At 42.9% G+C, this 27563-nt stretch overlaps 1 protein-coding gene across 12 annotated transcripts; it reads left to right on the top strand.

Annotated features, from left to right (window-relative positions):
- The first annotated feature begins 1815 nt into the window (after positions 1-1815).
- On the top strand, positions 1816-27534 carry LOC105276986 (actin-binding LIM protein 2). 12 transcript variants are annotated; one of them, XM_011335079.3, is made up of 16 exons: positions 5797-5920; positions 6356-6677; positions 13231-13391; positions 13522-13687; positions 14607-14838; positions 15172-15490; positions 16976-17047; positions 17737-17920; positions 18201-18460; positions 18581-18842; positions 18928-19011; positions 21507-21604; positions 21787-21856; positions 23107-23189; positions 24855-25058; positions 25229-27534. In XM_011335079.3, exons 2-16 carry the CDS (start codon positions 6578-6580, stop codon positions 25340-25342), a joined length of 2409 nt encoding a protein of 802 aa, XP_011333381.1. In that variant the 5' UTR covers positions 5797-5920; positions 6356-6577; the 3' UTR covers positions 25343-27534. The 12 variants fall into 12 exon arrangements, with proteins under 12 accessions (XP_011333384.1, XP_026824522.1, XP_011333381.1 ...); XM_011335077.3 differs by lacking the exon at positions 21507-21604 and adding an exon at positions 20274-20374; XM_020030869.2 differs by having other exon boundaries at positions 5798-5920; positions 23107-23147.
- The last annotated feature ends 29 nt before the right edge of the window (positions 27535-27563 follow it).

The raw sequence follows: 27563 nt of genomic DNA, 5'->3' as shown, positions 1-27563 counted from the left end.
AATCGGGAACAGCTGGCTAATAGTCACATATAATAACTCTGTACGAATAAATCGAGAGAGCAAATGAATCGCGACGCTTCATCGTGTACAAGTCGCAGCGGGTCTAATTGCAACAGCCTCAACAAACCGCGTGTCGCATTACTCGGTGTCTGTTCTCGGGCATCCTCCTGCTTCGCTAAAGAGCGAGATCGCCGCGGGCACATACGTAGCTCCGGTAGCTCCGGTAGCTCCGGTAATTTGTGTCCGCAACCGGCGCGCCGCTCGCCGGAGAGGAACGCGTCGCGCCGATGCGATATCTTTCGTGCGAAAGCAGCGAGAATGTGAGAAAGCGGTGTCGCGCGGCGGAACAGGTTCCTCGATTTCCGGGGGGCAGATCGGCGGCGGCGGCGCCGGGCGCAGGGGAGGCCGCAGTCCGAGCTGCATAAACTGCACGCACCACCACCATCATCGCCACCAGCACCACCACCACCACCACTACCACCACCACCACCACCACCACCACCACCCCACCACCCCACCACCACCACCACTACATACGCGCGCTAATCGCATCGGGCGAACTTGTCGGAATTAATTGGTCTCACCAATTAACGCGCGCTCTCGGGCTGCTGTTGCTGCTGAGACGCGCCGAATGGGGACAGCAATGGAGCTGCATGAACGGGAAAGCGGTGCCCCTGCCGCCACCTCTATCTTGTCAGCCCCGTCTCGCTCGTACATACCCGCGCGAGCAGGTACTGCAGGCAGAAAATATGAAATATTCCCTTTCTTTCTTTATGACTATATATATTCTAATTAATTGAAATCCGCGAGCAAGAATCCGTTCGAAGTAGCAAATCGCCGTGATTACACGAGTAATTAGTGATAATAATTATTTTATCACTAGTTTTTCCTGTTGAATGCAGAAGTTATTTATTAATAATAACTAAAAGTGAACGGCACAAAATTTGTTATTCGATAAAATATTTTTATTTTAAATGGATAATATTGAATGCTAATATAAGATCGAATCTGTTAAAGACACTTTTTTTATTCCTTTAACCTATTATTAATATATTTTTAGGATTTGAAAAGTACATATAAAGAGAGACAATAAAAATAATTATTTTAGTAATATAATGTTAAATTATATGATAGCAACGCGTTTTCCAATGCCTTTCCTATTTTACTAACATTTTTATGGTAATGCAGATAATTGCATCAATCGGTACATAGATAATCTGTTTTATCATGCGCAAGCTAAAAATGGTGTTTATCATAAGATGATAATACGATCGCATGCAACTTATTCAAGGATATGCTACATCAGATGGCTATACTGTACATGTCAAGTAGTCAATAAATATACTCCGAATTCATTAAACATGTGCAATATTTCAAAATGATCTTACATAGGTTTCCATGTATCATTATTTTAGCATGAAACCGTCAACTAACTTGCGCCAGATTATTTAAAACAAATAACATGAAATGGAACAAAGCAAACAATTATAAATCGCGCAAATAACTGAGCTATTTTACATATGTCGCAGAACTTTTTATCTACACTTTTTAATCAATATTTAGATAAATTATCATAACGCAAATTTAATGCAATTCATTCTCGTAAATACTTTATTGCAATTGAAGACTCGCTCATAGATAGCGCATCGAGATCCCAAGTAATATCTTCTTGAGACTATTTGAAAAATAAATTCGCATACAACGTAACGGCAAATCTGATGACAAATTTCACGCGCCGAGTTCGAATCTCGCGCCGCCGCCGACGGGCTGCTCTCGGCGCGCGGCGCGCAGGCGCAACCTGCGCGCCGCGCACTGCGCGACACCGCAATGTCGGCCGTCCAGTGCACCGTGGTAGGAACGTCGCTCGCGTTTTCCGCGATTTTCTAAGAGAAACGCGCGTCGCGCGCGCTCGCACCGTTGTCCAGTGCCGTGCTATGAACGTGTGATCCGCACGCGACGACGATCCACCGCCGATACGCCGCAGCTCGTGCCGCTCCTACCGAAGATGGGTGAGTTTAGAACGCTACGGAGCGATCGGCGAACGCCGGCTGCGTTCTCGCCCCCCGTTCCGCCTACCTCTCCCTCCGTCTTTCTGCCGCTCTTCGCTTCTTCGTGTCGGCGGACCGGACGACTCGCGAGTCGTCCAGCCACGGGCTAACAAAGGGGCGAGGGAGAGAAGGAAGGAATGCGGCCTCCGTCCGTCCGTCCGTCCGCCCGCGAGCGCGCGTACGCAGGAAGGGGGTACGCCCCTGCGTCGCGCGGTTTCCGTCCGATTTTCACGCTCGCGCTCCGCCGAGCCGCGTTGCCGCTGCCTCTCGACTATGCTCTCGAGCAGCGAGCGGCCAATGTTTTCCGAAAGGCTCGTACGGCGCGAACTCACTCGGTGGTCTATAAATAGGTGAATCCGTCGGTGTGACGTTTTCTAGGGCGTCCCTATCCCGCGCGCGTATACGCGCGTATCTCTGCGTGAACGAGACTCCCCCTTGCCCCTTTTCCCTCCCCCTTCTCCCCCCCCCCGCGACCCCTCCGGGGCTGTTGCCATACGTGCCCTCTCTGCTCTCTACCTCCGTCCTCCTTTTCTCGTTTTGCATATCGCGTTTTACGCGACGCGCCTGTCCGAAGAACTTCGCATCGTTCGATTCCGCGACCGTCTCTTTCTCTCTTTCTTTCTTTTTTGTATTCTCTTTCTTTACCCTTTTCTTGCTATTTAATGATGTGCCTTCTTCTTCCCTTTGCTCCTTCTCCTCCTCCGTCTTATGGTCTCCTTCCGTGTGAGAAGGGCGATCATCTTCTTCCTCTTCTTTCTGTCAATTTATCCGCATTGCATCCTGGATGGTCAGGTTCTGTCCAAGACAGACGAGGATGCTATACTGCCGAGGATTTTGCCCCCAGAATTCCAATATGCGACGATAAACAGCCTTTTTGCAATGTTCTTCTCATGATTTAATAAAATGGTGCACCAAGCTTGAAAGACAGAATAAAGACTAGATAATGCGGTTATCGGAACTGCATTTCTGAATAATTAAACGATTTGATAAGTAAACGATCCATTCATATCAACATAGCGGAGATAGACAACGCGCTAATAAAATTATATAATCAATATAATACGTAAATGAATCGTCTCCACCAAAATATCGCATTAATCAAGACCATTGCTGAAGTCTTCGTTATTTCAAACTAATTGTTCAGCACTCTCTTTGTACCCCTCATAATATACGTGCGACACGTATTCTGCAAGCCGGACCGGAGTGCAGCTGATTGCAACGCGCGGTCGCGCTTTTGACAAACCGCCGTGAATGCCGCCACGAGCGAGTACTGAATAGAGATGGCTAATGGGGCCGCTGTGCTACCATTGATGCTTTTGCTTGGGAACTGCGGTAATTTGCTATCGCTTAATATATTGCAAGTATCAATCATTTTCTGACCGACGACAGAGAGATAACGTCGATGTTAACACGTTACACGAAACAGGCGTTACATGCGCGCTCCTTTCTCAGAACGGAATTAATGATTACTGACGCGGGAAGATGCTACGAAGATATCTACCACTTCGATCTTTTAGCCACGTTTTTTTATGGTCCCTATCTTTAATACCGATATAGCGCACAATGACCTGCTTTACTTCGCGAATCAGCGAATCGCGTACCCGCCGCTCTTGCTCGCTCGATCATCCGAATTATTTGCGATCGCAATTACGACGGAGCTGGTGTCTGATGCCACAACGGAGAAGTCGACGACGCCAGCGCGCTCATAATTCCTTCGTTGCAATCGCATCCCCCACCCATTCACGCGACCGATGCGCCGATGCGCGTGGCGGGCCCGCGTGCAGTTCCGAGACGGTGCATCCCGTAATGCTCTCGTACAATGTAGCTACGTCACCCCATTGTCTCCCATTTAATATGATGGTACACCCTCACGTTTTGGAAGACAATCGTGCGTGAGAAATCAGATAACCGGGTTTCTGCTAATAAGGTTTCCCTTTCAATGATTCTAGAGTTACGCGGATGTTACTACAGCTGTTGCTTGTTCACGATCGTTCAACCGTCGGAGATTGGACCACGTCTCTGCATCTCCCTGAAATCGCTTTTCAATGCATTCCTCTCTTCGGATAATCGAGAGTTACGCGAATTTTGAGCAATCAGCTGTACGGCCGCGGCGCGTGGATCTGCCATCTGGTCATTGTTCGCATCTTCGACACGGACACCCGTTCGCCGATCGCGTTACGACACTATCGCAACCTCGATCTGCGGCGTTACGTGGCCGTCGATTTTACAATGCATACGCGGAGACTTTACACACGTGAGACAGCACAGCGCGCGGCCATTTCACGCACGAGGAGGCGTTTACATAATAGATCAGTTAACGGCGGCGCGCGTAAACTCGGAGCGGACGGAGCGATCGACATGCGGTATTGATCCTTTTCTCAGTCTCCCTTGTACATTGACACATTTATGCGTACGAGGGTCCCACCCTCGGAAATGCCATTAACGTGTCGGGTACGTTTCGCCGAAACTGCAAACGTGCTAATCGATATCCTGTCCCCGCGCACAGTAGACGCACGTTGCATTTCTTCAAGGGGAATCCCGCGAGCTTCAGTGAAGACCCCCCTAATTGGCGTCAACGGGAAGTCGAGGACGGAAACGTTTGGCTTCGGAAGTGTAATTTAAAACCCGCGTAATTTTTGCACTGAATTTCTTGTAATTTCAATAAATTACGGCAAAATTTCGGATAATCTAGAATCAATCTTTACTACTCTGATTCCGCTTAAAAAGTTGCCAAATCAAAGTTTTTAAGTCAAAACAGAATAATACCGTTAATGATATTAAAATCGCTTGGTGTAAAAATGAATCTAGATATCATTTGTCGGAAAATGTTTAATTATATGTTATGAAGAAAAAAGTGGGATTTTCCAGTTGAAAGAGCAGTAGTTTTCTGCGTACATCCTGGATCAATATTTCAGGCGCTTATTGGTGCATGCGATGCACACCATACATTGACTGTGCCAGGAGGGTCCTTTGGCTCGGTCCCGGCAGATGTAAAGCAACACCAAAGTTACGCAACGCAGTAACGCTCATTGATTAGCAAAATAAAATTACCTGTACACGGTAGATTTCTTGTCTCGTCTTTTGAGACGCAAGATTTACTGGCGATTCTTTATTTAATTAAAGAGAGGTGTGATTATATTATTTTAGTGTTAATCGTATAAACTAGTTAAACTAGTTTCAGCTGACGGAATGGGGGCAGGTATATGTTGATGATAAAATTATGACAGACACCAGACCTTCGGAGCTAAATGGATTGAAGCCTTATGCAACGATTCTACTTACAAATTTATCATCCACAAATACATATTTGTGGATTCACGTAATCTCGATAGTAATATAGTTCATAATCTCTATGAGAAAAATCTTTCAAAGCAGAGTCACCTTTATGCTTCAGCTATTACGCGTAATTCTACATAGACCTCATTTGAAAAACGCGCATTGAGCATTTAACAAACAAAAGCAAAAGGCCTCCACAATTTTATAATTCAATTAACTAATTCTTTATTAATCGTTTAAAATTAAGTAATCGTTCTTTAATCGATAATAATTCCTTTTAATAGTAATCGATTTTCGAGGAAAATGAACAGAAACGACTGCGGCAAGGTGTGGAGCGCGAAGTGAAGAGGTGCAAAGTCGCCTCGGATTAGACTCCGCAGGGTGGAGTCGACCGTGAAAAGCAAGTATTATCTGCTTAGACTGTACCGGTTGACAATCGGGACTCGACGCGCGAATCTCCTCCACTAGCAATGCTTAGTTGGCAGTGGTTGGCAGTCGACGATCGGCAGTCGTGGCGATCGTGTCGTACGTGGTACCGGTTGACGTTCATCGCGTCGATTTTCCGTACCGTTCGTAGTATCCGTTTCGAAATTCAGGTCAGCTCATCGGTGAACGATCGATTAATCGGACAGAAAAATTCCTACCGTGTATAGACATTAAATATGGGCGTAGTCGAGATTTCTGCACGTCGTAAAAATTAGCTGCGAGCTATTATCGACGCTCTCCTCTCACGGCAAACAGCATAATCACCTTCGGCGAAATAGATATCTCGGTAATCTACCGAGGACGGTAAAAACCTCTAGACACGATATTCGATTCACGGTATACAGGATGTCGCAAATGAAGCGCGTTTAACCGAAATAGGAAACGGTGAAGCAATCTCCAATTTGTTGCTCGTCATGCTTGAAGTCTGTCGATGTTTTGCCTAATCTTTCGGGCGGGATTTTTCGAGTTAGTCCGTCAAGATTATATTAATCGATCATTCGCTCGCTGGCTCACCTAGAACTCAGCTGAGTTTGATTTTACGATAGATCGGACCCAACCAGGAAGATCACTGGCTGCGCTACTTGAGGTTTGAATCGAATTTCGAGCGGTGCGAATCGCACACCGATTACCTACCTTCGCGACTCGCGAACGTTATCTTATCGGTGTCTCAACATCGCGCGCGGAAAGTAAAAAGATACAAGAGAGGTGTGTGTACCCGGCAACTCGTGGCCCTGGGAGTTACGTAACGCGGCAAGCCGGCAAGCGCGATGAAGTCGAAGACAAGCGAGAGTTTTATAGCGAGTGAAAGCAAGGCGGGGGTCTGGAAGGATGGTGCCGGCGAGCACAAGCAGAAACAGTTGAAAAAAGGTGAGGATCGGACAGGACGCACTATAAAGAGTGACAAATCGGTTCCCCGAAGGGCCTCCGTCCTGGCCGCGATGAATAATTACCTCTTTATTGTTAGTCTGAATTCGGCTCTGATCTATTGGTAATAATGTGCAAGAATGATGACTGTGAGACTGAATACAGACTCTCCCAATGATAAAATTGATAGCTCTTATTTATAAAGACCTCTTCACGACCATTGAATGAGTACTCGGTATCTTTTAATCGCTTTCCGACATTGATCAATTTTCTGCTTAAGGGACGGTTAAACTGCGCCATCCACAATTAAAATTAATCGAAATTAGATCGTACGTCAAGAGATTTGTTTGACGTATCGATATTCGCATTAATCTTTGGGGCCCATCAAAGTGACCAATTTGCCAAACATTATGCGCTACTAATTATGTGAAATAATGATGATTAATGAATCCCATTTTCTCGTGTCTTCCGATTCGCGCAACCGGAATCCATATCATATCTCGCGCTAGAGTGGAACCTGCTTAGACGAGAAAAAAGGGCTCGACGTAATTAAAACTTACACGATAATGTTAAATCGGTTCCGATAGTCGGCGTGATCATTTTGCGATATGCCGATTATCCCGCGCTTATCAACTCTGTTCACAACTGGTTTTAAACGCCGCGTGTCACGATGATGTATCACGGCGACACGACTCGACACTTAAACTACACATGATGCGAGAGGAAACCTTGCGTAATGTATACCGCGATATTCAGGAAAGCGAGATATTTGCATGTTACGATGTTGTCCCTCAGTGAACAGCCCCGTCACGATTTTCGCTGCTCGTGACGAGGCGAATCCGAGGAACGTGACGTGGCGCGCACGCCGAAGACGTTTCGAACTTCATCGGTTTACTGAAGAATATCTGTATATTCCGCGACACCAGATGGTTCAAATCTCATCTGTGACATATTTGCAGAAAGTCCATTAATGCACAGCAGCCAAGATATCGTCCTCAATCTGTTTCCTAATGTATTACGTGTTAATAATCGTAATGTTACGTATGAATATTTTAGATAATCTGTTACATGAAGATATTAATTATTTGCAACGTGGAATATCGTCGCAGCGAAATGCTCGAAAGTGTAAAATGCTCTTTTCCTTTAAAACAACACAGGACACGGTCGAGTTAGCAAGTAGTTGATAACATGTTGGCTCGCGAGGAATTTTTTGCATCACAGGATGTAATTATATTGCGATCTTACTTCGTTAACACTATTGAACATAATGAAAGTTATATACGCACGTACAAACATACATTGCAAATCAAGTGTGAACATTTTGTAATTCAATTAATTCCTGATCTATCGTGGGATGCTAATTATCAGCCCCATGTATTATTAAATAGTTGCCGGGCGTGTGTCATACAATGAGCGCGCCTTAAAATACGTACTTTTTCTTGCGTCATGTACAATCTGTTTTTGTAAGGTATCATCATGTAATAATACTTGCATGTTGTAATGTGTAACGTAACGTAATGTGCAAATTATGCATCATATCACGACCTTGAACTATTACTGATTGTGAAAACTGCAGATTATCTTTAATAAGAAATTCTTTTCCGTTTCTATATTATTTTATCTGTATATTTTAGGGGGACAAAAATGACACCAGGAAACCGTTACCGTGTATGATAAAAACTGACCGCAAAAGCCACAGCTATTATCGTCGTACAGTTGCCATTAACGTTTTTGATCATTTTTGAACAGTCTGTATTTCCATTAGCTCGCGCTGCCGAGAGACTTATTCATTAAGGAAACGCGAATTATCATTTTCTAAACATAGAACATCTATAGAGATAATTGCCATCTTCGCGTTATCGATGTCTGATCGCGACAAATTTATGCGTTACGTCAGTTCATTATCGCGGCGTAATCGAAGTGCAACTTTGACGTCTCACTATTAACTAGAACGAGTTTAAGTACGGACGGTAATTAAACTTAATATTCCGCTCGTGATACTCTAATCATACAGTCGGTATTCAAAGAATGCTGCGTTTTATTTCTGGAGCAAAGATTATTACTCTCGTTAAACCAACAACTGAGTCTAAATAAATAATCGTTTCCTTAAAATAAACCTTTCTGGTTTCCTCTTTCTTACGAATTTTTAGCAATCCAAGAAATATTGGAACTTAACGTCAACGATCAAAATCTGTAGAAATAATTTAGTAAGCAATAAAGCAAAAGATTTTTCTGCTTGGAGCAGCAGAAGATTTATATCTGTAAATGCTTCGTGTGTGTTTCGGCGAAACCCGAGCAATTTCGTACGTGCTCTTGCGTTGCATCATGTACCATGCTTGCATCGCAGTATCTTCTAATAGTAATTGTATAATATAATATAAAGTTACTACGTATTATAAGCACACTTAAGCAAAATTCGACCGTTCTCTCGAGTTATCGCGGTTAATGCTTGCTCTGAGTTGGAATAACGAAATGCTCGCTAGATTTGTACACATCACGAGTACAATGCTTAATAATGAACGGGATGTGCTGAATAGTATTTTTTGTTATTCATTTTATTATCCATTAATTTGCCATGAAGTATACCGGACGATTTGACAACGTTACCGAGCTACAAGCCGTTTCCTGGAAACGCATTTTCGGAGACCCAGATATCACTCGCGATTCATTATTAGCTGCCCTCGCTTTGCCAGCATCCAAATTTTCCCTCGAACGAATTCACTTGGCCTAATAAACGAATTCTACGAACTCTACGATGAAAATAGTCTGTACAAGATGCGATAGAAATTGCGTAGACGATCGTTGCACGGTCGATTACTATTCGATTTTCTGACCCAGAGTGCAACGAGAGAGATCAGGGCGGTCCAGGGTCGCTGCGTTTGACCCCACTTTGCTACATCCTATTTAGACCACTTATGAATCATATTAACATACCATGTTGCCATGGCGGTGCCTATCTGTAGCAGTCGCGACGAGATCTTATTTTTCATCCTCGTCGATTAATCTCGCGTGGGGGTCTTCGTATTGACAGAACCGTAAAGGTGTGATTTCAAAAGTACTCAACACTACAAGTACAAAAATTATTGTAAATGAAGTCTTATGGGATATCGATTCTTCATTTAAGGACATACTGACCCTTCACTTATCAGTTGTAGAGATTAAGTTCGCAAAAATATTGGTTATTCTACGCGTACTTGAGTGACGCGGCACTTTTTTCGCACGAACATGGAGAATGACATCAATATTGGATTAGTAATTAACAAAGTGGTTGAGACATCTGTACTGTCATTCTGCTTTTCGCTTCGTTCACGTTAAAATATACCAACGCAGCTGTGTCATGCTGCATGTGCCGGTTATCGTGTCTTTCCTACTTATTTTATATCGGTTTAATTGATCCCTTAATCGAATCTTTTGGAGCGCTTAGAAGCTTTATCAAGGTCGACTCTGACAAATCAAACTAAGAATCTTTATGATCTACTCTTGTCCGTCATCTTTTATAGTATAACAATTCAAATCGTCACGCCACCGAAGAACTCACTTGAACGATGAATCTCCATATTTTTTTTAGAGTGAGCTGCACATGACATCGACACCCTGTTATCGTGGCCGATGACGACCGTTGACATTCCCCGCGCGTTCACCTGCAAATCGCGAGAACGATAAATTCCGTTATCGTCCAGTCGCGCCTGTTGAACCTATCGGTCGACATGTTTTTCTTTTACAGTAACAGATTTTTCGCTCCGGTTGAAGCGTGCCGTAAATTAAACGAGATGTGACGCGCAGACGAGGGTGTGTCACTTTATGGACGAGTGCCCCCGTTCGATTAAACGACGCGAGCTCGCATCGCAGCGGTGCTCAGCTCTGAATCCTGATATTTTCATCTGAATCTTTTCTGAATCTGAATATTTTCATCTGAATCCTCTCTCGACGAGCTGGAGATGTCAACCCGTCGACATTGTTCCAAGCCGGAAGCATCAAGTAGCAACACGCGGTCACCACGTGCACATGTATAATTTTATGTTATCAGCATTATGAAATTTGACTATTTTTATTAATTATCATTAAATTAAGACTTATTCTTTATACATTGTTATCTTATAGAGGGAGAATGTGCAATTGTTAATTTTATGAGTATATTTCGTATGTTTCCCTCGGGAAAAATTCGACGATGACTTCTTGTTTTATTTTATTGTCCGTTTGTTACATTCATATAGATGCAAGTTCCAAATAGTTTTTCATACCAATTTCCCGAGTATACCGAAACAAAGCGGACGCGTTTAATTCCGCCTGCCTACATACGAGGAGGATTTACTGCTCTCGCTCGTCGACTTTAACTCATGCGACGACCCGGTGACGTCAAATATATGAGGAGAGTCGTGATGTCATCGTGTATTTTTAAAGGCGAGATATCCGGCCTTTTTACCTCCCGCTTTGAAATTTTATGCACGTTTTCACTCTCTTCTTAGCAACGCCGCTGCTTATAAATACCGCCGGCTACGTCCGCCTTTGTTTCATTAAATTCGCGTGGAATTCTCGCAAAGGTCCCTCGTCTGTTTGAAAGAATGCGCAATCTACACAGGATGTATAATGTTCGCATTTACCAAACCAAATAATCACCGGGAGAGTTGAAATTTCCACGTGACCGATTGAACTTTACCTTAAAGGTAAACTTTTTAAGCACATACTCGCATTTAATTTAGTCATGTGCGTCTGCGGCATTTTGTTATGTACGTCTGAAACTCGATTCTCCACATTTAATTTTCCCCGGAAGTAGTTGTCCGTCAAAACCCTCAGGGAATGAGACACGCGTCTTCGTTAGCGTTCGCCAAGGAATCCGCCAGCTGACAGGTACTTCGTTCTGGAGCGCGTCGCATTTGCATAATGAAAAATCGTCTCGCATCATAAGGTTCGGCTCGAAACGTAACGCCTAGGCTTCCGCGCGTATCTCTTTCTTTTTTCCGTACACGTCGTTAACTCGGAACGAGCACGAAACGATCCCCGAGCGGAACAGCTGGGGAACAGCTCGAGCGGTGCAACGAGCGCGCAAACGGAGAAAGATTATTAGTTCTGCCTCTCTAAATATTGACTGGTACACCGCGCGCGGAAACACCCCCCTGGCGTTTCATGCAATCCGGCCGTGTAACGGTGCTATAGATACGCTGTAATTTATCACGTACTCCGCGCGTTCAAAACAACCGATAACTCAATAAAGGCGCCACATTCATCGCATCTTCTCGTGGGACGCGACCGAGTCGTCGATCCGACCGACTGGACAGCACAAGCACTCATTCTGGACGAGTCACCGCCGTCTCCCACACTTATCAGGATTCCTGCGTTTTCTGTCTTCTTTTGCTTTCGATTTGATTGCGACTCGAGGCTCTATACATCGAAGTACGAACATGATTCGTGTACGCAAGAACGACAATTGACATCGTGACAGAACTGAATAACCGACGCTCATCAGATCGAGATATTCATTATTCATAATGTAACGAATATCAGATAACGTAATAACAATGTAATGAAGGGGACGTGCCAAATGCAGATGCGATCGCGAGGATCCAATTCTGTCCAAAACTGGACAGTCCAATGAATAATGTATCCATGTTATTCATGGCATGCGTGCACATTCGTGTCAAAATACAGTGCGCCCGTTTTAATCGATGGCGTAATTTCCATTCGCGACACGTACGAATCGAAAACAGTGTTGCGAACGTGATTCCCGCTTGTACTGACGAAGCACGTGAATCAGTCGCTCTTGTTGATTGATATGTAAGAAAGGAAGGAATAGCGAGTAGCCATTTAAAAGTCATCAATTCGAAAGAAATCTATGAGAAAAAAACCTAGGATGGAGAAAGTTTAATGCATAAAATTATAATTTGAGTTTGTCAAATTATTGTCAGGAATTATTCATTTAATTCTTAGGACTGTTAAGGATTGAATATTCAACTCATACACAACAGGAGTGCAAGTTAAAGCTGAACTATCTTTAGTATGGTATCTGACATTTAACTTTTACATTTCAATTTAGAATACGATTACTTTGGAACTAATCCAGATCGCTTCAATGTAGAATGCTATTAGGCGCGTGAGCCGCGGTCCAATCTTCCTCCTGAAGGCGAGCATTGTAATGTACCTTTTTAGACGACGACAGATGCGTTACATAACTGTTGAAAGTTGCGTACGCTTCAGCGAATGCCGATGACCACGCTAGAGCAACGAGCAAGTGATGGAGTCGCAAATCGCCATTGTTACATAAACACACTCCAATAAAATCTCAAATGATCAGCACGCACGAACGAGCAGGTGTATGACTCATACGACGTCTTCTTCTCCCGTTATTCCTAACTTCCTCCTGGTACAGTTGTCAGAAAAAGTTCGCGTTATAATAAAACTACTTTATCTTGTCGATCAAGACGTTCCCCTAATCAGATCAGATCCAAAAGACGTAGTCTAAAGGAATAAATGAAAATTAGAATTAAGCATCAGCTACTCGCTGTTCAATTTCGAAATGCTGAGTAGGAGAAGATGACGAGTACTTTTCTCCTCGTTTCAGGTAAAACGTTTTGCCAGTCCTGCAAGAAGAAGTGCAGCGGGGAGGTGCTGCGCGTGCAGGACAAGTACTTTCACATAGGGTGCTTTAAATGCGCTCAGTGCAATACCAGTTTAGCGCAAGGTGGTTTCTTTGCTCGCGAGGGTTCCTATTATTGCACCAAGGTAAGTTGTACTGCACCCGATGTGATTTATCTTGCATACTCGTTCGATTTTTCAATCTTAATCACAAGAGGTTCTCTCTGGAAAAAAAGATAAGGGCAGCTTGATACATGCATCATCTTGCTGCTTTCAGGATTATCGGGAACGGTGGGGCACACGATGCGCCGGCTGCGGGGAATACGTGGAGGGCGACGTGGTGACCGCCGGCGAGAAGCACGCGTTTCATCCAAATTGTTTCCATTGCCAAAGATGCCGGCAACCGCTACTGGGACAGGGGACGAAAGTGTCTCTCGTTCAAGGTACACGTTCATTCAAACGATTCGCACTTGATTGATCCGTTCATGGCTGATGTTGACACGCACGCACACGAAGCAACATGCGATCCGTACATTTAGCCGCGCATTGTGTCTCCGTAAAAGTTTTTACATGAAATGAAAACGCTAAACGGCACGTGGAAACCTAGCTAATCCATCCGATTAACGGTTCCCGTCAATTGCAGATAGCGATACGCGTCGGGATTGCGTCTCGTGCACGCCACTTTGGTGCAGCTTTCATAATTAGCGTGGCGGTCAATCTGTTAAAGCAAATTGCCACTTAGACATATCGTTACTCCACTGCCGCAAGGCCGCAGGTCTGTGCTATGTACGTCCTTGTAACAATTGCGCGATCATAAGTAAAAATCCACTGTGACGTGCATCACTTTGTCGCACAAAGTACACGGTGAAGTGTACACTATGCCTCTATGACACATTTACAAGAAATTAAGGACGATTAGACGTTATGAGTAAATTGCGTCAATTTCACGTTTGGCAGCTGTTTAATATAATAAAAGCCAATTAATCACAACTTTTACTAACTAAAGAATTAATCGTTACTAGAGATAAATTCTATATTTTATCCAATAATTTATAAAAATATTATACATTCCACATGATGGTAATGTTATTTATGATTAATTATTATTAATCCGCAATTTAACATTATTTAAAAGCGTGTAAGTAATAATAACTAATCTGATCATAATGATATAACCGACTCAAGCTGCGTAATCTTAGACCGATTTCTGCCAAGTGAAAGGTTCACGGGGATAAATGAAAGTGGATGATAAATCTCGTTTCCGAGGAGAGACAATTGGCACGCAGGCAAAGGTTAATGATGACGCCTCGAGGCTCGCCGGCCGGATCTCATTAATCTCCGCTAACTGTGCATTGTTCGTAGGTCAAGCGCTGTGTCATCGATGCGTTGGTATCCCAGTTCGTGAGGCCTCCACACCGATCAGCAATAGCGCTGGTACCAAAAGTGGAGGGCACACTGACCCTGGTGCCTGTGCCGGTTGCGGAAACCAATTGAGGGAAGGTCAGGCATTGGTCGCGCTCGATCGCCAATGGCACGTCTGGTGCTTCAAGTGTCACAGCTGCGACACCGTGCTCCATGGAGAATACATGGGAAAGTGAGTCCAAAACGCGGTCTACAAATCTGTCCGCGATCTATCCTCGCGTCATCATGATCATCCGCAGCGTCGGTCGCGTTATTTTAAGGACACGTCTCTGCCCTCATGCGTATGAAGCGAACGTGGAATGAGGAAGAATCCGAGAGCGAGATCTCAAAGAAGCTTATAGCTTCGGAAGAGACGATTGATAAATCATCGCGCTCTCGAAATTCTTTTTCTCGTCTTGAGATCTGCTTCCTCTCAGCGAACGCGTCTTTATTTTATCCCGCCGCGGAATGAAATGAAGATACATCCGCACGATTTGCATTGCCCTCACGCTCTTCTTTTCGGCAGGGACGGCGTGCCTTACTGCGAGAAGGATTACCAGAAGCAGTTCGGGGTAAAGTGCGCCTACTGCAACCGCTACATTAGCGGCAAAGTCTTGCAGGCCGGCGACAATCATCATTTTCATCCGACGTGCGCGCGTTGCACGAAATGCGGCGATCCGTTTGGCGACGGAGAAGAGATGTACCTGCAAGGCGCCGCTATTTGGCATCCGCGCTGCGGTCCAGGACCCACCGGGCCCAACGGCATCGTGAACGGACACGGGGACGCCCACACCCCGCAGCATCGGGAATCGGAGCGGATCTCCAGCAGCGCCTCGGAGATGCAGGTAAGTCCGGCCGCGTCGCGCCGGACCGGTGATTCGCAGCACTTAGTCTGTACATTCGTGTATTATAATTGATTTTCAGGCTGTTATAAAAGCTTGTTTTTAATATTGTCCTTCGTTAATTTAACAATACGAGAACTGGACGAAGCAGTTGTGGCCTCCGTAATAACGTTAACGCGTTGGTACATGTGTTGCACACGACCGACGCCGTGTGTGTGCGATTGTCCAATTAACAATTGTAAAAAGATTGCATTCTCTCTTACGTCAACGTTACGTTTCACGCAGCTTACTGTGAATAAAAATTGTACGCAGCATTCGTATTGTGTGTACAGAAATTTCGACTGTTTCATTGAGGTCTACGTAGGATGTTGATAAAAGTGAAACAAGCTTTCGGGTTTGCATCTTGAACGACATAATAGTTTAATATGCGTGTAAAATACTGCTATGTACAGACTTTTCTTTTTTTAAATAGACGCACCTTCTTTAACGATAAATATTACGGGAATAACGAAGAATTGTATTTAACGAAAAACTTTGTGGAACGGATAGGAGAGTAATAATTAACTGATGTGTTCTTCGGTGCGCTCAGTGACGCGTATCGTACGCGTTACGTCGACGAGGCAACGCTCGCGCATCCGAAATAGTGAATGAAAATAGCGTCGCGTTCCCGAGCGTTCTAAAATAATACATCGTGAATGTCTGTGATCCCTCTCTCATTTGAAGAGTATTAAACGAGCCGATGTTCTTTAAATATAACTGGTCTTCGTTAGCATTTAATATTTATTGTTACAAGACAGTGCGCTCGATCGTAGATTCATTCTACATTGAAACTTTGTAAAGTAATCCTTTCAAGTGAGCAGTTTAGCATCGTATGATTCAATAGTTAGCCTAACGTCTCGTTTTCATGTCAGTACTGCTAGAAAAATCGTATATTTGTTAATATTATATGTTACTATAGATAAAAAAAATGCATGCTGCTGTTTATGTTTAGCACTCGCATTATTCGATTTAACTGCATTGTACACTAATAGTCGTATTAGTTTGCATAATTAAATTATAATATTAAAAGGAAAGCAAAGTGTTCTGCACACGATTCTCGTAAATCGCGTCCCATAAATTAATGTTGTAAATCCTGGCATAAAAAAATAACACGACGGATTTCGCAGAACAATTCTCCTGCAGAACACTTTGTCCGTTGATGAATCTATATGTGCAACATGTAACTATTAGTTTAGTGTCCTCTATATGGTGACGATATAGAACGTGGATCTAAGAAATATTTCATTGTTTCGTCAGCTTTCTGTGTAGCTTGATTTTTGCCTCGGAGATCGTCTGGCTTATCCGTTCCCTCGTTTCACGCACACGCCTCGACGTAGGAAATGAACGAAACGTCAGAGATTATATTATCGTATTTGATTTTTGATTAAGTTTTTAATTATCGCTTTTCTTAATCGTTATTTACTTTTTCCGCACGATCATTGTGTATAGTTTTCATTGCGGTCACGCACGCCAAGCCTGAACGGATCGCTGTGCAGCCCTTACAGCAGCCTCAGTCGCAAGGTATGCCATGTGTCACTTAGCACAGCACACTCTCGACAAGTATTTCTGGTATCACTTCTCGCGTTACCTCTCCTCTTATTACCTCTCCTCTTCGCATCGCGTGCTCTCGCTCTGTTGAGACGCTGACGATCCGATTTCAACTCCATCGATCCGTCCGATGGAAGACTGTCAAATGACGCACTTGCAAGTAAAAGGTGTCGTTTAACAGATTACACTTTTATTAGATGATAATGTACAAAAAATGCTTTTAAATGCAAGATCTTGTCACTAATGGAATAATAATGTGACTTGTAACATCGAGTTGTACCGACAATCTTTAAATCATTTTAATTAATGATTGCCTCTTACTGCAAATTGTCTAGATTGTAGATATAATATAGATGCAAAAAGAAAATTGTTCCATCTTTTTTTCTATAATTTTGCGCATTTATATGTCAAGCTGATTAACGCAAAGCCTGCTGTATTTCTCGACAGAGCGTTACTCGCCTTGCACGATTTTTTATTCTTCTGTGTGCAAAGTGCGTCGAAAACTCGGACGCAGTCATAATAGTTGTCTCGAGTTACGTTAAGGAGAACTTTGTTTCCCATTTATCCGATTCTCGACGCACCTTGCACGGCTGATGCTAGTACGCAGATACGTAAAAATCGTGCCATAGCACATGCGTGATAAGATACGTTGGTTGCCTCAGTATTATCCCGCGCGAACTGGGAGTCCCGGCCTGATCTTGCGAGAATACGGACGTCCGGCGGAAGATGTGTCTAGGATTTATACTTACTCGTACTTGACTGAAACGCCCAGTCAAGGATACCTGAGACGCCCGATACAGCCGTATGATAAACCCCCAACTAGCCCGCATTTCCATAGACCTAGCTGTAAGTTTTACACGTGTTTCTAATCCTTATTAGAATTATAGATCTGTGCCATTCTGTATCAAATCTATCGCATAGAACTTATTATTTTCTTTGTTTTTTTAATTACAAATCTAAAATTCTGATGCGTTTTAACTTCGATTTTTAAAGAAATTACTTTTCACGCCATCTGCACTTTTGGAAATTTATGAAAAAGTTATTGCGCGTTCGGATTATTAATCGATGTATGTTCTCTCGGATTAGTTTATAGCCGTATGAGAACATGTTTGTTCTGTTCGCATAGCCTCTCGTTCGATAAGAAGCAGCGGTGGGCGCAGCAGCAGATCAGGAATGAGGGCTCTGGTCGATGCCTTGAGCGACACCAGACCGAAATCGCCGGCAAGCCAGGTGGATAACGACGAGCCGATCGAATTAGCTCATTATCCGGACGCCATGAAGCCACCGCCTGGGGCCCAACCGCCAATCGAGAGAGATGATTTCCCTGCTCCGCCGTATCCTTACACTGATCCTGAGAGACGTAGGCGATGGTCCGACACTTACAAGGTACTTATCGCTGGATTTCCAACAAAATATTATCGCCTGCCAGTTTTCTGCCGTTTATTCCATCAATAATGCCGATTGTCAGTAAGTCGATTATATGATTTTTCCAATCCGAATATGCAGGGAGTACCTGCATCTGACGATGAGGATGAAGTGGATAATAAAACGTACATCAAGGAGGCGGAGCAGAAACTGAAGAAGCAGCAGGACGAACTGAACAAGATCGACACGGGAATAGCCAAAGTATTCCTGCAAGATCGCGAGAAAGACCGAGAGAACTTGAGACACAGGGCTGCGAACGTTGATCCTAGGAACGCCTCGAGGACGCCATCCGCGGCCAGGGAGCCTACGTACAGATTACGTTACGAGAGCCCGGTCGGCGCGTGTAAGTTGCGCGCCTGATTCTCTATCCGTAACGAAAAAAGAAATGTTACTCTTATGGAGAATAATTTGAGGGATCTTTTGTGCAGCACCGTCGCGTAATATCGATCACGCACGGCCCTGGGAGGACGACGACGGCTTCAGCTACCGATCCAGCGGGCCTAGTTATAACGGTGAGTTTCCGTCCGCCACGCACTACGCTAGTCCGTAATTGTTCTCATTAACATTAAGTAACGATCATCTCATACATGTCCACACGTTCGCACATGACACTAACATACCACTCTACCGTTTGAAGTAACATCGATTAGTGAACACTGTGGGTCTCGATAGAGCGGGGTTTCCCAGGGCGGGAGGTCGTAAATGGTCCCGTTTTTACCGCTAAATACGTACGCTTCGTGGAGCACGACCAGTCGGCGAATGCAATTCTTGACGCGGCAGGGTTTCACGCTAATTAACAAAACGGTGATAAGACAGTACGTAACTTATCTTGAGGGCAAGGATTTTGTTTTAAGCGGCATTTAAGTAGTATCGAATATACTGCATACGTCTGGACGCCCAATTAACGTAACAGGTGATGTATTTTCTGCCTATGCATGTTGTTGTCCTCCCATCTCGATGTGCTTGCGTATTTTATTTTATTGTTTTTATCTTGGCCGAGTGCGGCCGGAACGCGGCAGCCTCGAAATCAAACGGACGATTAAACCGCCGTTGCAATCTTTAGCTCTGGACTCGTTTCCCGAGGTAATTGATCCTGTCTTGTGTAACATTTTGCATGGTACTTGGGACCACCGAAATTCATTATACACAGATACACATTGCGCCGCAAATGCACATCATTCTTCATCTCTGTAGCACGACGGTATCTCTATATAAAATTCTGAGCTGTGTGGAAGTTTCAACCAATTGGAAAATCGATTCACTATCCTTTTTACGTTTCAAAAGAATTTTCTTTATCAGTAGTAATAGTTTAATCAGCCTTATTCGATACTGAAAATAAACTAAAAATTGCTAATGAAAAATTGTTGATTTTAATACGAAAAACGATTAAAAGTCTAAATACGTTCCAGTTACAGTCTTATCTACAATGTTGGAAGATAATTCGTTCTTTTTCATTGCTACCAGCGCATGACAATTATTTCTGTCCTGCATCGCACATTTTTGCTTTTCGACAGACACTTAGAATCTTGCTTTATGGTATCTTCCAATGTTGGACCACCAGTTAACTCTAGAACGCTATTTGTCAGTGAATTACGCAACGGCAAGAGATACGCAGGGTGCAGTAATACAAAATAACAATAGAAAACTAGCGTTCTAGGTCTAACTGGGAACGATGGAAATATCTACATTAGTCACGATGCTACTATCTGTCGTCTACTATCATCGTGTCTCTATTTGTGTTTTTGTGTTTGTGTTGTGTTTGCGTGGGCGGCAGTTGGGAGGTCATCGGCGCGCTCCCCGGCTCCCAGAAACTATCCACCCCTTGGTACTCAGCGCGCCTTCACTCTTCCAAACGCCACTAGGCACTATCACTCGGTGAGTCCGAAAACTTTCCAATTCGCCCGCCGTTGGTCCCAAGTCAAACCGATCTCCGCTTGGAAGCATTTCGTAGATTTCCTGATCTGTCAGTTTCATTTCCTGCGTTCTGTATCGTTTGTTAGAAACTCTCAATGTGTTCTCTAAGTGTTTTCTAATTACAACGTTATCTCGTTACTCTTCATTTTTGTGCGATTAAGAACTGCAAATTGAGCACGTGTCAAGCACAAAGCATGTAAAGTGTATTTGGCGATGAAACGAGCAAATACATTCGTAGTTGTCGCTGTCTCAAACTCAATTGGAACTCGGGTAATTCAAAGGCAGCATCCCATGTATAAAAATCATAAAGCATATACACTATCATAAATTGTTTTTTTTCCAAAACCTTCACTGTCACATCACGTTTTCTCTTGCACTTTTTCAGTAAAGAGGGAAAGTTTTTGACTTGTCATCACGGCGGGCGCGCTTAACGAGAGGAGCCTATTGTACTTGCACAGGGTGCTGGCTTTCTGCGTACCTCTTTTTTTTTAATCGCGTGTTGCCTCGCACTGTTCTACTTTACGGGAGTCAACGCTTTATTGCACTCGAAACTGTCGGACACCTTTAGCCGCCGTTTGCCGATGGGGGTGCGATAATACATTCGAGATTATTTGTCGCCGCAGATATCCTTTATTTTGTTACGGCGTAAAATCAGAAAACGTTAAGTTTTACACGACATACTTACAATACAATTCGCAAACTGCTCGAGGAATTTGCCATAGCGAGCTGTATTGTTAATCGTCATAACTTATTAATATAATTATATCGCGTGTGCGCGTACATACTGAAGGATATCTGTTTTCTATTTTTTTTTTATTCCATCAACTCGTAGAGAAATGGAATTGCAAAATGGAAAATGCCGAGTGTATGATTGTTGGGTCGCGAAGGTAAGGGGAAATCCGTTCGACAGTGGTTGGGCTATTGGTGACTTTGGTGGAGCGATGTGCGGCTCCGGGTAGAGTTTTTGAACGGTAACGTGAATCTGGCAAGCGAACGTTGGGCATTCGTATGGGATTGAACGAACTGAAAATCACCGCCACGAGAAAGACTAATCAGTAATAATATCATGTCGATTGACTGATTTGCAAACCAGTTGTGAGCTCCCTTCGGCACATCCCGAAGCCGGGGTACGGTCTGGCACCGCGAAGTCACACCTTCTCCTCGACCGGCGGTTCCGTGTCTGCTCTCCCCGTAAGTCATTGCACCGCGTCACAGTCGATGAAAGCGACGTGCACCGCGCTGATAGTGCAATATTATTAATACATTTTAAAAAGAGAGAGAAAAAAAGAGAAACGAGAGTGCACGTAGAATCCGACCCGCGCGCGGCTGCCGAGCGCATCACCTTTCTAAGATAACGCTTTTCTGTCGTCTAGGGCGACTATTCGTTCAGTGGAATGGGCGACAAGACGCACAGCACTGATTTCTCGTCTGGCAAGTCGGACAGTGAGTAAAACGAGAGGGACCGACGGGATGCGGCGGTCCTATCCGCCGTCACACGCGGCCTTCTCGAGCGTTCAATGTATCACACCACGCTTCGCAAGCTTGACGCGCTCGCGAGTTCGGTTGCGTTGATATGCATAAAAAGAGCATCACATCACAAATCGGGCGCAGGCTTCATCTGGCACAAGCTAAAGTCACGTTAACACCGCTGGAGCCGAGACGCCTTGCGAAACGAGACTCTGCGGTCTCAATTGGAATTGAGTTTCTTCTGTTAACATTTCATGTATCTTTATTCTTGATCAAATATGCCTGTTAAATGTCTTGACCTTTGATTCGAGACTAATACTTCGATGCAACGAAGTCCGCTTAAAATTAACTGAAGCTTAATTCGCCTATAATCTTCAATCGCTTGTAACTTAAAAATTATCGCTTCGACAGTCTTCTTAACGAGGCTTCGCAGGTGCTTGTGTTTCAGAAAAGTACGCGACTCTTGAGACATCCCGAAAACTGGAGAATTTATCGTAAATACATCAGAAGAAGCAGACTGATTTTATCTTCTCCAATGTTTATTATTTTCAAGGAAATCGAATATAATGCAATTTATGATGAAATCGTCGCCGATCTTTGCGAGCGCGTCATGCTGCAACACGACATGATTTTCTTTACATACTAATTCGTATCGCCTTGTGTTCTTGCATGCTTTACTGATATCCTTGAGAACTATCGCACTGAGACCGTACGTCGCCATACGACGTTTGTCTACATTAAAGATCTGTGAAAGCGACACTTGGTTGGTCTTAATTAACCACGAGGCTATTTATTATCTACATATTGTGCCTAAACGATAGTGTCTTTTCTTATATATAGCTACCAGATCTTATTCCTCAGTCTCTCTTGAATGAAGAAAAGATTATGTATGTATCTACGCGATTATTGCAATTTTCAGCTGACACATTCTTGAAAGAACGACAACTGTTTTATATAAATCTGGAAATCTTATAGTAGATATATTATTAAAGTAGTACGAAACAATCATGTTCTCCCACGTTACCTTGTTTATTTTCTACTTGAATAATTATGTGCATTATTCTGTGCGCTTCTCCACGCTGATATCGTGAGATACATATCGCGTAAGATACACAGGTAACGCAAGGAAACATTATTGTGGCGAAAAGACAGATTGTATTTAACATAGGAAATGGTTTGTGCAATATGGTTTGACATGGTTTTCTTTCACATTTCCCCAATTTTAGTATCAACAGGCAGCATCACGGATGTGGATCGACGGGCATTGGTATGTACCACAGCCCCATACTACTCCCGGCGAATTAGCATGGTTTGTAGCTTGTTCTTGCATCTTGCAAACACAGAACTCCGTTTATCAGAACGATTTAAGGGATGTACACGCTGCATTCACACAAGCACAATTTTATTTATATTATTATAATTTCAACAGTTGCTTTTTGACGTGTATAACTCCCTTGGATTTTAATGATAGAACAGACATATATTATTTTATTGACACCCAATTTCATTATTTTGATAAATGGAGTTTGTGTAATTTTATTTAACATTTCCGAGCACGCGTTACTAAAGTTGCAGATATGTTACGTTAAACGCACATGTTTATCTATAGAGAAACAGGACAGTATAGTTGTGTACGATTGAAACTTACGACGTGAAAGATATGCATATGATTTATACATATATGTATTATTATACTTGATTTGCCACTTGTTCATATTGCAATGTAAAATATTGTACATACAATGCTGTATAATGAGTATGCATGCACGCTGTACATTTGCTGATTTTGAGTTGTGCATTTTTGATTATTTGTATTTACTCTCAATTCGCTCGATGTTGCATATTTGATTTGTCATAAGAGAGAATGTACTTTTCTCTCCGCCTCTTTTAATTAAGTTAGGCTAATTAATTCATCGAATAATTATTTTATCCAGTTCACGGTGTTTATCTTTATCGGTTTATATTAAATGGAATTTCCTTCTGTTTTTATATATGAATGTTGTGTAATCAATTTTGCATTTTTGAAAAAATGTTGTTAGCCTTGAGGAACATCGAACGTCTCTTCATTAAACTTTGAATAATCCATTCAGCGTGTTTAAAGATAACACAAAAGTGTGAATGATCTGATATCATTATTATATCACAGATTTGATATGCCATATTAGTACGAAATAACTTTTTGTAAAAATGGATTATTCAATATTGTCAATTATTCAATACTATTCAATAGTGTTGTCAAAACTATCCGTTTAATATTTACATTATTCATGTATTCAAATTCTTTGCATATATAAAACTTTTTTAACAAAAAATATATTTTCCAACTGCAAGAAATGCATGTTTAATATACATTAACAAAATTCAGAATAAATAAACCGTAAATGGACGACAAACGGTAGTATTATTCTCAACAATTTTATACCATTGCATAAGTTTTGCAAGAGATATTAAAATGCTTGCACATGGAATGATTGCTTCAATACATCTCGAAGAAATTGATGTTCGAGAGACAAAGTGTTGAAACTGCCAGTCGATATAACATGTTTAGCAGCTGGAAATGGATTAATCATTAATTAGTAAAGAGTCACTGTTTTTCATTGAGGCGCAGCCTATTGAGTCATACGAATGCAGAGGTGCACATAATTATCTCATGCACATAAGAAGCATTAGCTCATCAATTATATTGATTTTTCATTATGCGACAAGAACATATTTTGCGGTGTGAGAGGAATGTGTTTTACTGTCTATGGACGCCAGCAAGATTATTCTTAAGGGATGCATGCCACATAAACCTTATATTTAATATAAAAAGAAGATTACACTAAGGTGGCATTTTTTATCTGAATCTGTTTCTTGAAAATTTGCACAATGCAACTCTTATGTCTTCTCTTGCGTCATCCACGTTAATGTGTTATTTTTTCCCGCGTCCATTTTCGTTCAGCGAGATTCATGATCCTGTTTAATCATGATTTAGAATGATGGTGGAATTCTTCCATCGTCCACCACGTACACAGGTGGCCTAGGTTCGGTTGTTGGGAGCCACGGGGGTCATCATGTGAGGAGATCTCTACCGGACATGGGCGCTGCACCAACCGAACCACCCAAGCTCTACCCCTATCATTTACTCCTCATCACCAACTACAGGCTGCCAGCTGACGTGGATCGTTGCAATCTTGAGGTGAGCAACTGTGCAATCATAAAAGTTTAGTTTACTCAACCACGAGTTACTTTGAATAATGATTCTTTGTTGTAATTTATGATAATATCTCATAGTCATAGAATAGCTATACTGCGGGCACTAGATAGAGAACGTCACAATAAAAATGATCTTTGTTTTCTTTTCCTCAGCGTCATCTCTCCGATGCGGAATTCGAGGCGGTTCTCCAATACAGCCGCGCGGAATTCTACAGAATGCCACAGTGGCGTCGCAATGAAATCAAAAAACGTGCTCGGTTGTTTTAACTCATGCGTCACGCACTACTACGTTTTACTTATTGTAATCGCATCGTGTCACGATTGTGTTACTGTGGTACAGACTGTACATTCCTACTGCGTGGGTAGGTGCATCGCCGAGAAAAAAATGTATTCGACGACCGTTCCGACCATCTGCCGACCGGCGTTTCCTCGCGACACAAAGAAGACGGAGGAGACAGGAATACATGCATACATGCATACACACACACACATACATACACATGTAATGACACGGAAAGCACTGCCACTTGTCGTCAATTTTTTTTCTCGCAGCAACGAATCCACAGGCAGCTTTACCCTACGACCCGATTTATTTAGCGATTTAGATTTAAATCGTTCTCGAGTTCTCATCATCCATCCGGAGGTCCATCGTGACTTGATTTCACTCCCACACGGATACACACTCTCACACACACATACACATACGTTGACGAATACGCAATGATGGCTGATATTAGTGCGATTCTAGAGAAGGATATATAATCAAACGAGAGACAGGAGAGATTACGATCAATTAGGAACTCTTAATGCAATTATTCGCTATTGTAAATAAGAAATTAATCGGGAGATCGAGAGGTGCGAAGCGGCGAAGCAGATAGGATGTCTCAAAGTACATAACTGAGCGTATTCGCTAAATTGCATTACATACATATTAGCCTCGCGAAAAATTACGACGCGAGGTACGCTATTACGTAGGAAATATTATTATTAATTTTTAATTGCTATCATTAATATTATTATTATTATATTTTATTATGTGCAACACATAAGAAACTAAGTATAAGTAGGTGAGCCCAGCTTGCTGAATGGTGCGAGTACGCTAATTAATCGGATGACTTGTGTGTGATTTATCACTTTTTAACATACTTTCTGTGGCGAGGATTATCCTGTAAGGTGGCTTGCGCGCAAAATGCGTTGTCCTTGCGAGAAGATATCCGGTCCATATATCCCTTTTAATTACCCTTGATGTATTAACTAAGAAAAACGCTCTGCAGTGCGGATTGCGATAGACTTATACTACGGTCCATTCGATCGCTCTACATTAGAGTATAAATAAAAAACGGAAAGAAGTCAGGACCAAATTTACAGTCGTGGTGGATTCAGCAATCAAATTATCGAGGGCCTTATTAACGTTTACGTTTTATCGAGCCTGACGTACTCGATCAGGTGTTTGTCGCTGTTTGTCGCGTCTAAATTTTTCTAGCGTTTCCTCTATTGCAGTAAGGTGTCAAGAAGAGGACACTGAAAGTTTTAGATACTTTTAGAGCAAATAAAAATTGTCTGCGAAACACGAGTGTAACTTCCACCTCGAGCGCATTCTTTCGATCTCATTGTCTCACGCTGCTTTCAGAAATGCGAACTAACTTTTATTAGTAACCCGCTATCAGCCAGAGACTTCAATTCTGTGGGCACCACAACAATTATCCTCCACTCTTAAATTAGGTCCTGCGCGGAATTAAAGAGTTTCGATTAATTGTGTACCGATAAACGCGCTTATCGCGTTTTTGGGCGGGCACGATTGACGCGCATCCAACGTTTTATCGAATCGACTGCGTTTTACTATACACATTTTGCCTCCTATCCTGAGTCATGTGCCTAGAAGCGAATGTCGTGGAACATTTCACGCGAGAGGAAACGAGAGAGAGGAGAGAGTAAGAGAGGAATCGTTAGTCTTACAAGCGTTCTACACATGCTGTACATTTTGTGTAACACTTACAATTCCTTAGCGAAGCGACACGCACGTTCGAAAAACATTTGGATTCGTCCTGAAACTTTTGCGACAGTTTCGTAGACTTTGCTTCTTCGAACGTCTTCGCGTCGCTTCGGGTAAGAGCTTCGTCACAAAGAAGGTCCGACGTGCGCTCCATGATCACGAACGTTCAATTGATTATTTCACTGCCTCGACGTCATTAAGGCCGACACTGTCGTAATAGCATTCGTTCATTTTTTTCTTTTTTTTAACGTATATGTCAAATAATCCGCTTTTGATTTCTGTCCCTGTTGTAGTCTGAATGATCCACATTGAGGTTTGCCAATTTTCTACGTGCCCGGTGTTCTCCGATCATGGTGCAACATTATTGTTCCCACTGTGCAATGCGAACCAATGTACGTTTCTGTTGTATAGAGCACATTGCTTCCGCTAGTCCCTAAAGTTAAATAAATGCAAACATTAAAAGCTACCCGACGTCTTCTCATCGACTTGTCCTCC

The sequence above is a fragment of the Ooceraea biroi genome, chromosome 3 (genome assembly GCF_003672135.1).
Source record: "Ooceraea biroi isolate clonal line C1 chromosome 3, Obir_v5.4, whole genome shotgun sequence".
In the NCBI taxonomy this organism is placed as follows: domain Eukaryota; kingdom Metazoa; phylum Arthropoda; class Insecta; order Hymenoptera; family Formicidae; genus Ooceraea; species Ooceraea biroi.
Note: the sequence above shows the minus strand (reverse complement) of the source record. Positions and strands in the feature narration are given on the sequence as shown.

Bases quoted from the DNA above. Each gene is read 5' to 3' on its own strand.
- LOC105276986 (XM_011335077.3), top strand. From the start codon at position 6,578: ATGAAGTCGAAGACAAGCGAGAGTTTTATAGCGAGTGAAAGCAAGGCG. The intron at 17,048-17,736 runs GTATGCCATGTG...TGGTTGCCTCAG, and splicing joins ACAGCAGCCTCAGTCGCAAG to TATTATCCCGCGCGAACTGG. The intron at 21,857-23,106 runs GTGAGTAAAACG...CCCCAATTTTAG, and splicing joins CTCGTCTGGCAAGTCGGACA to TATCAACAGGCAGCATCACG.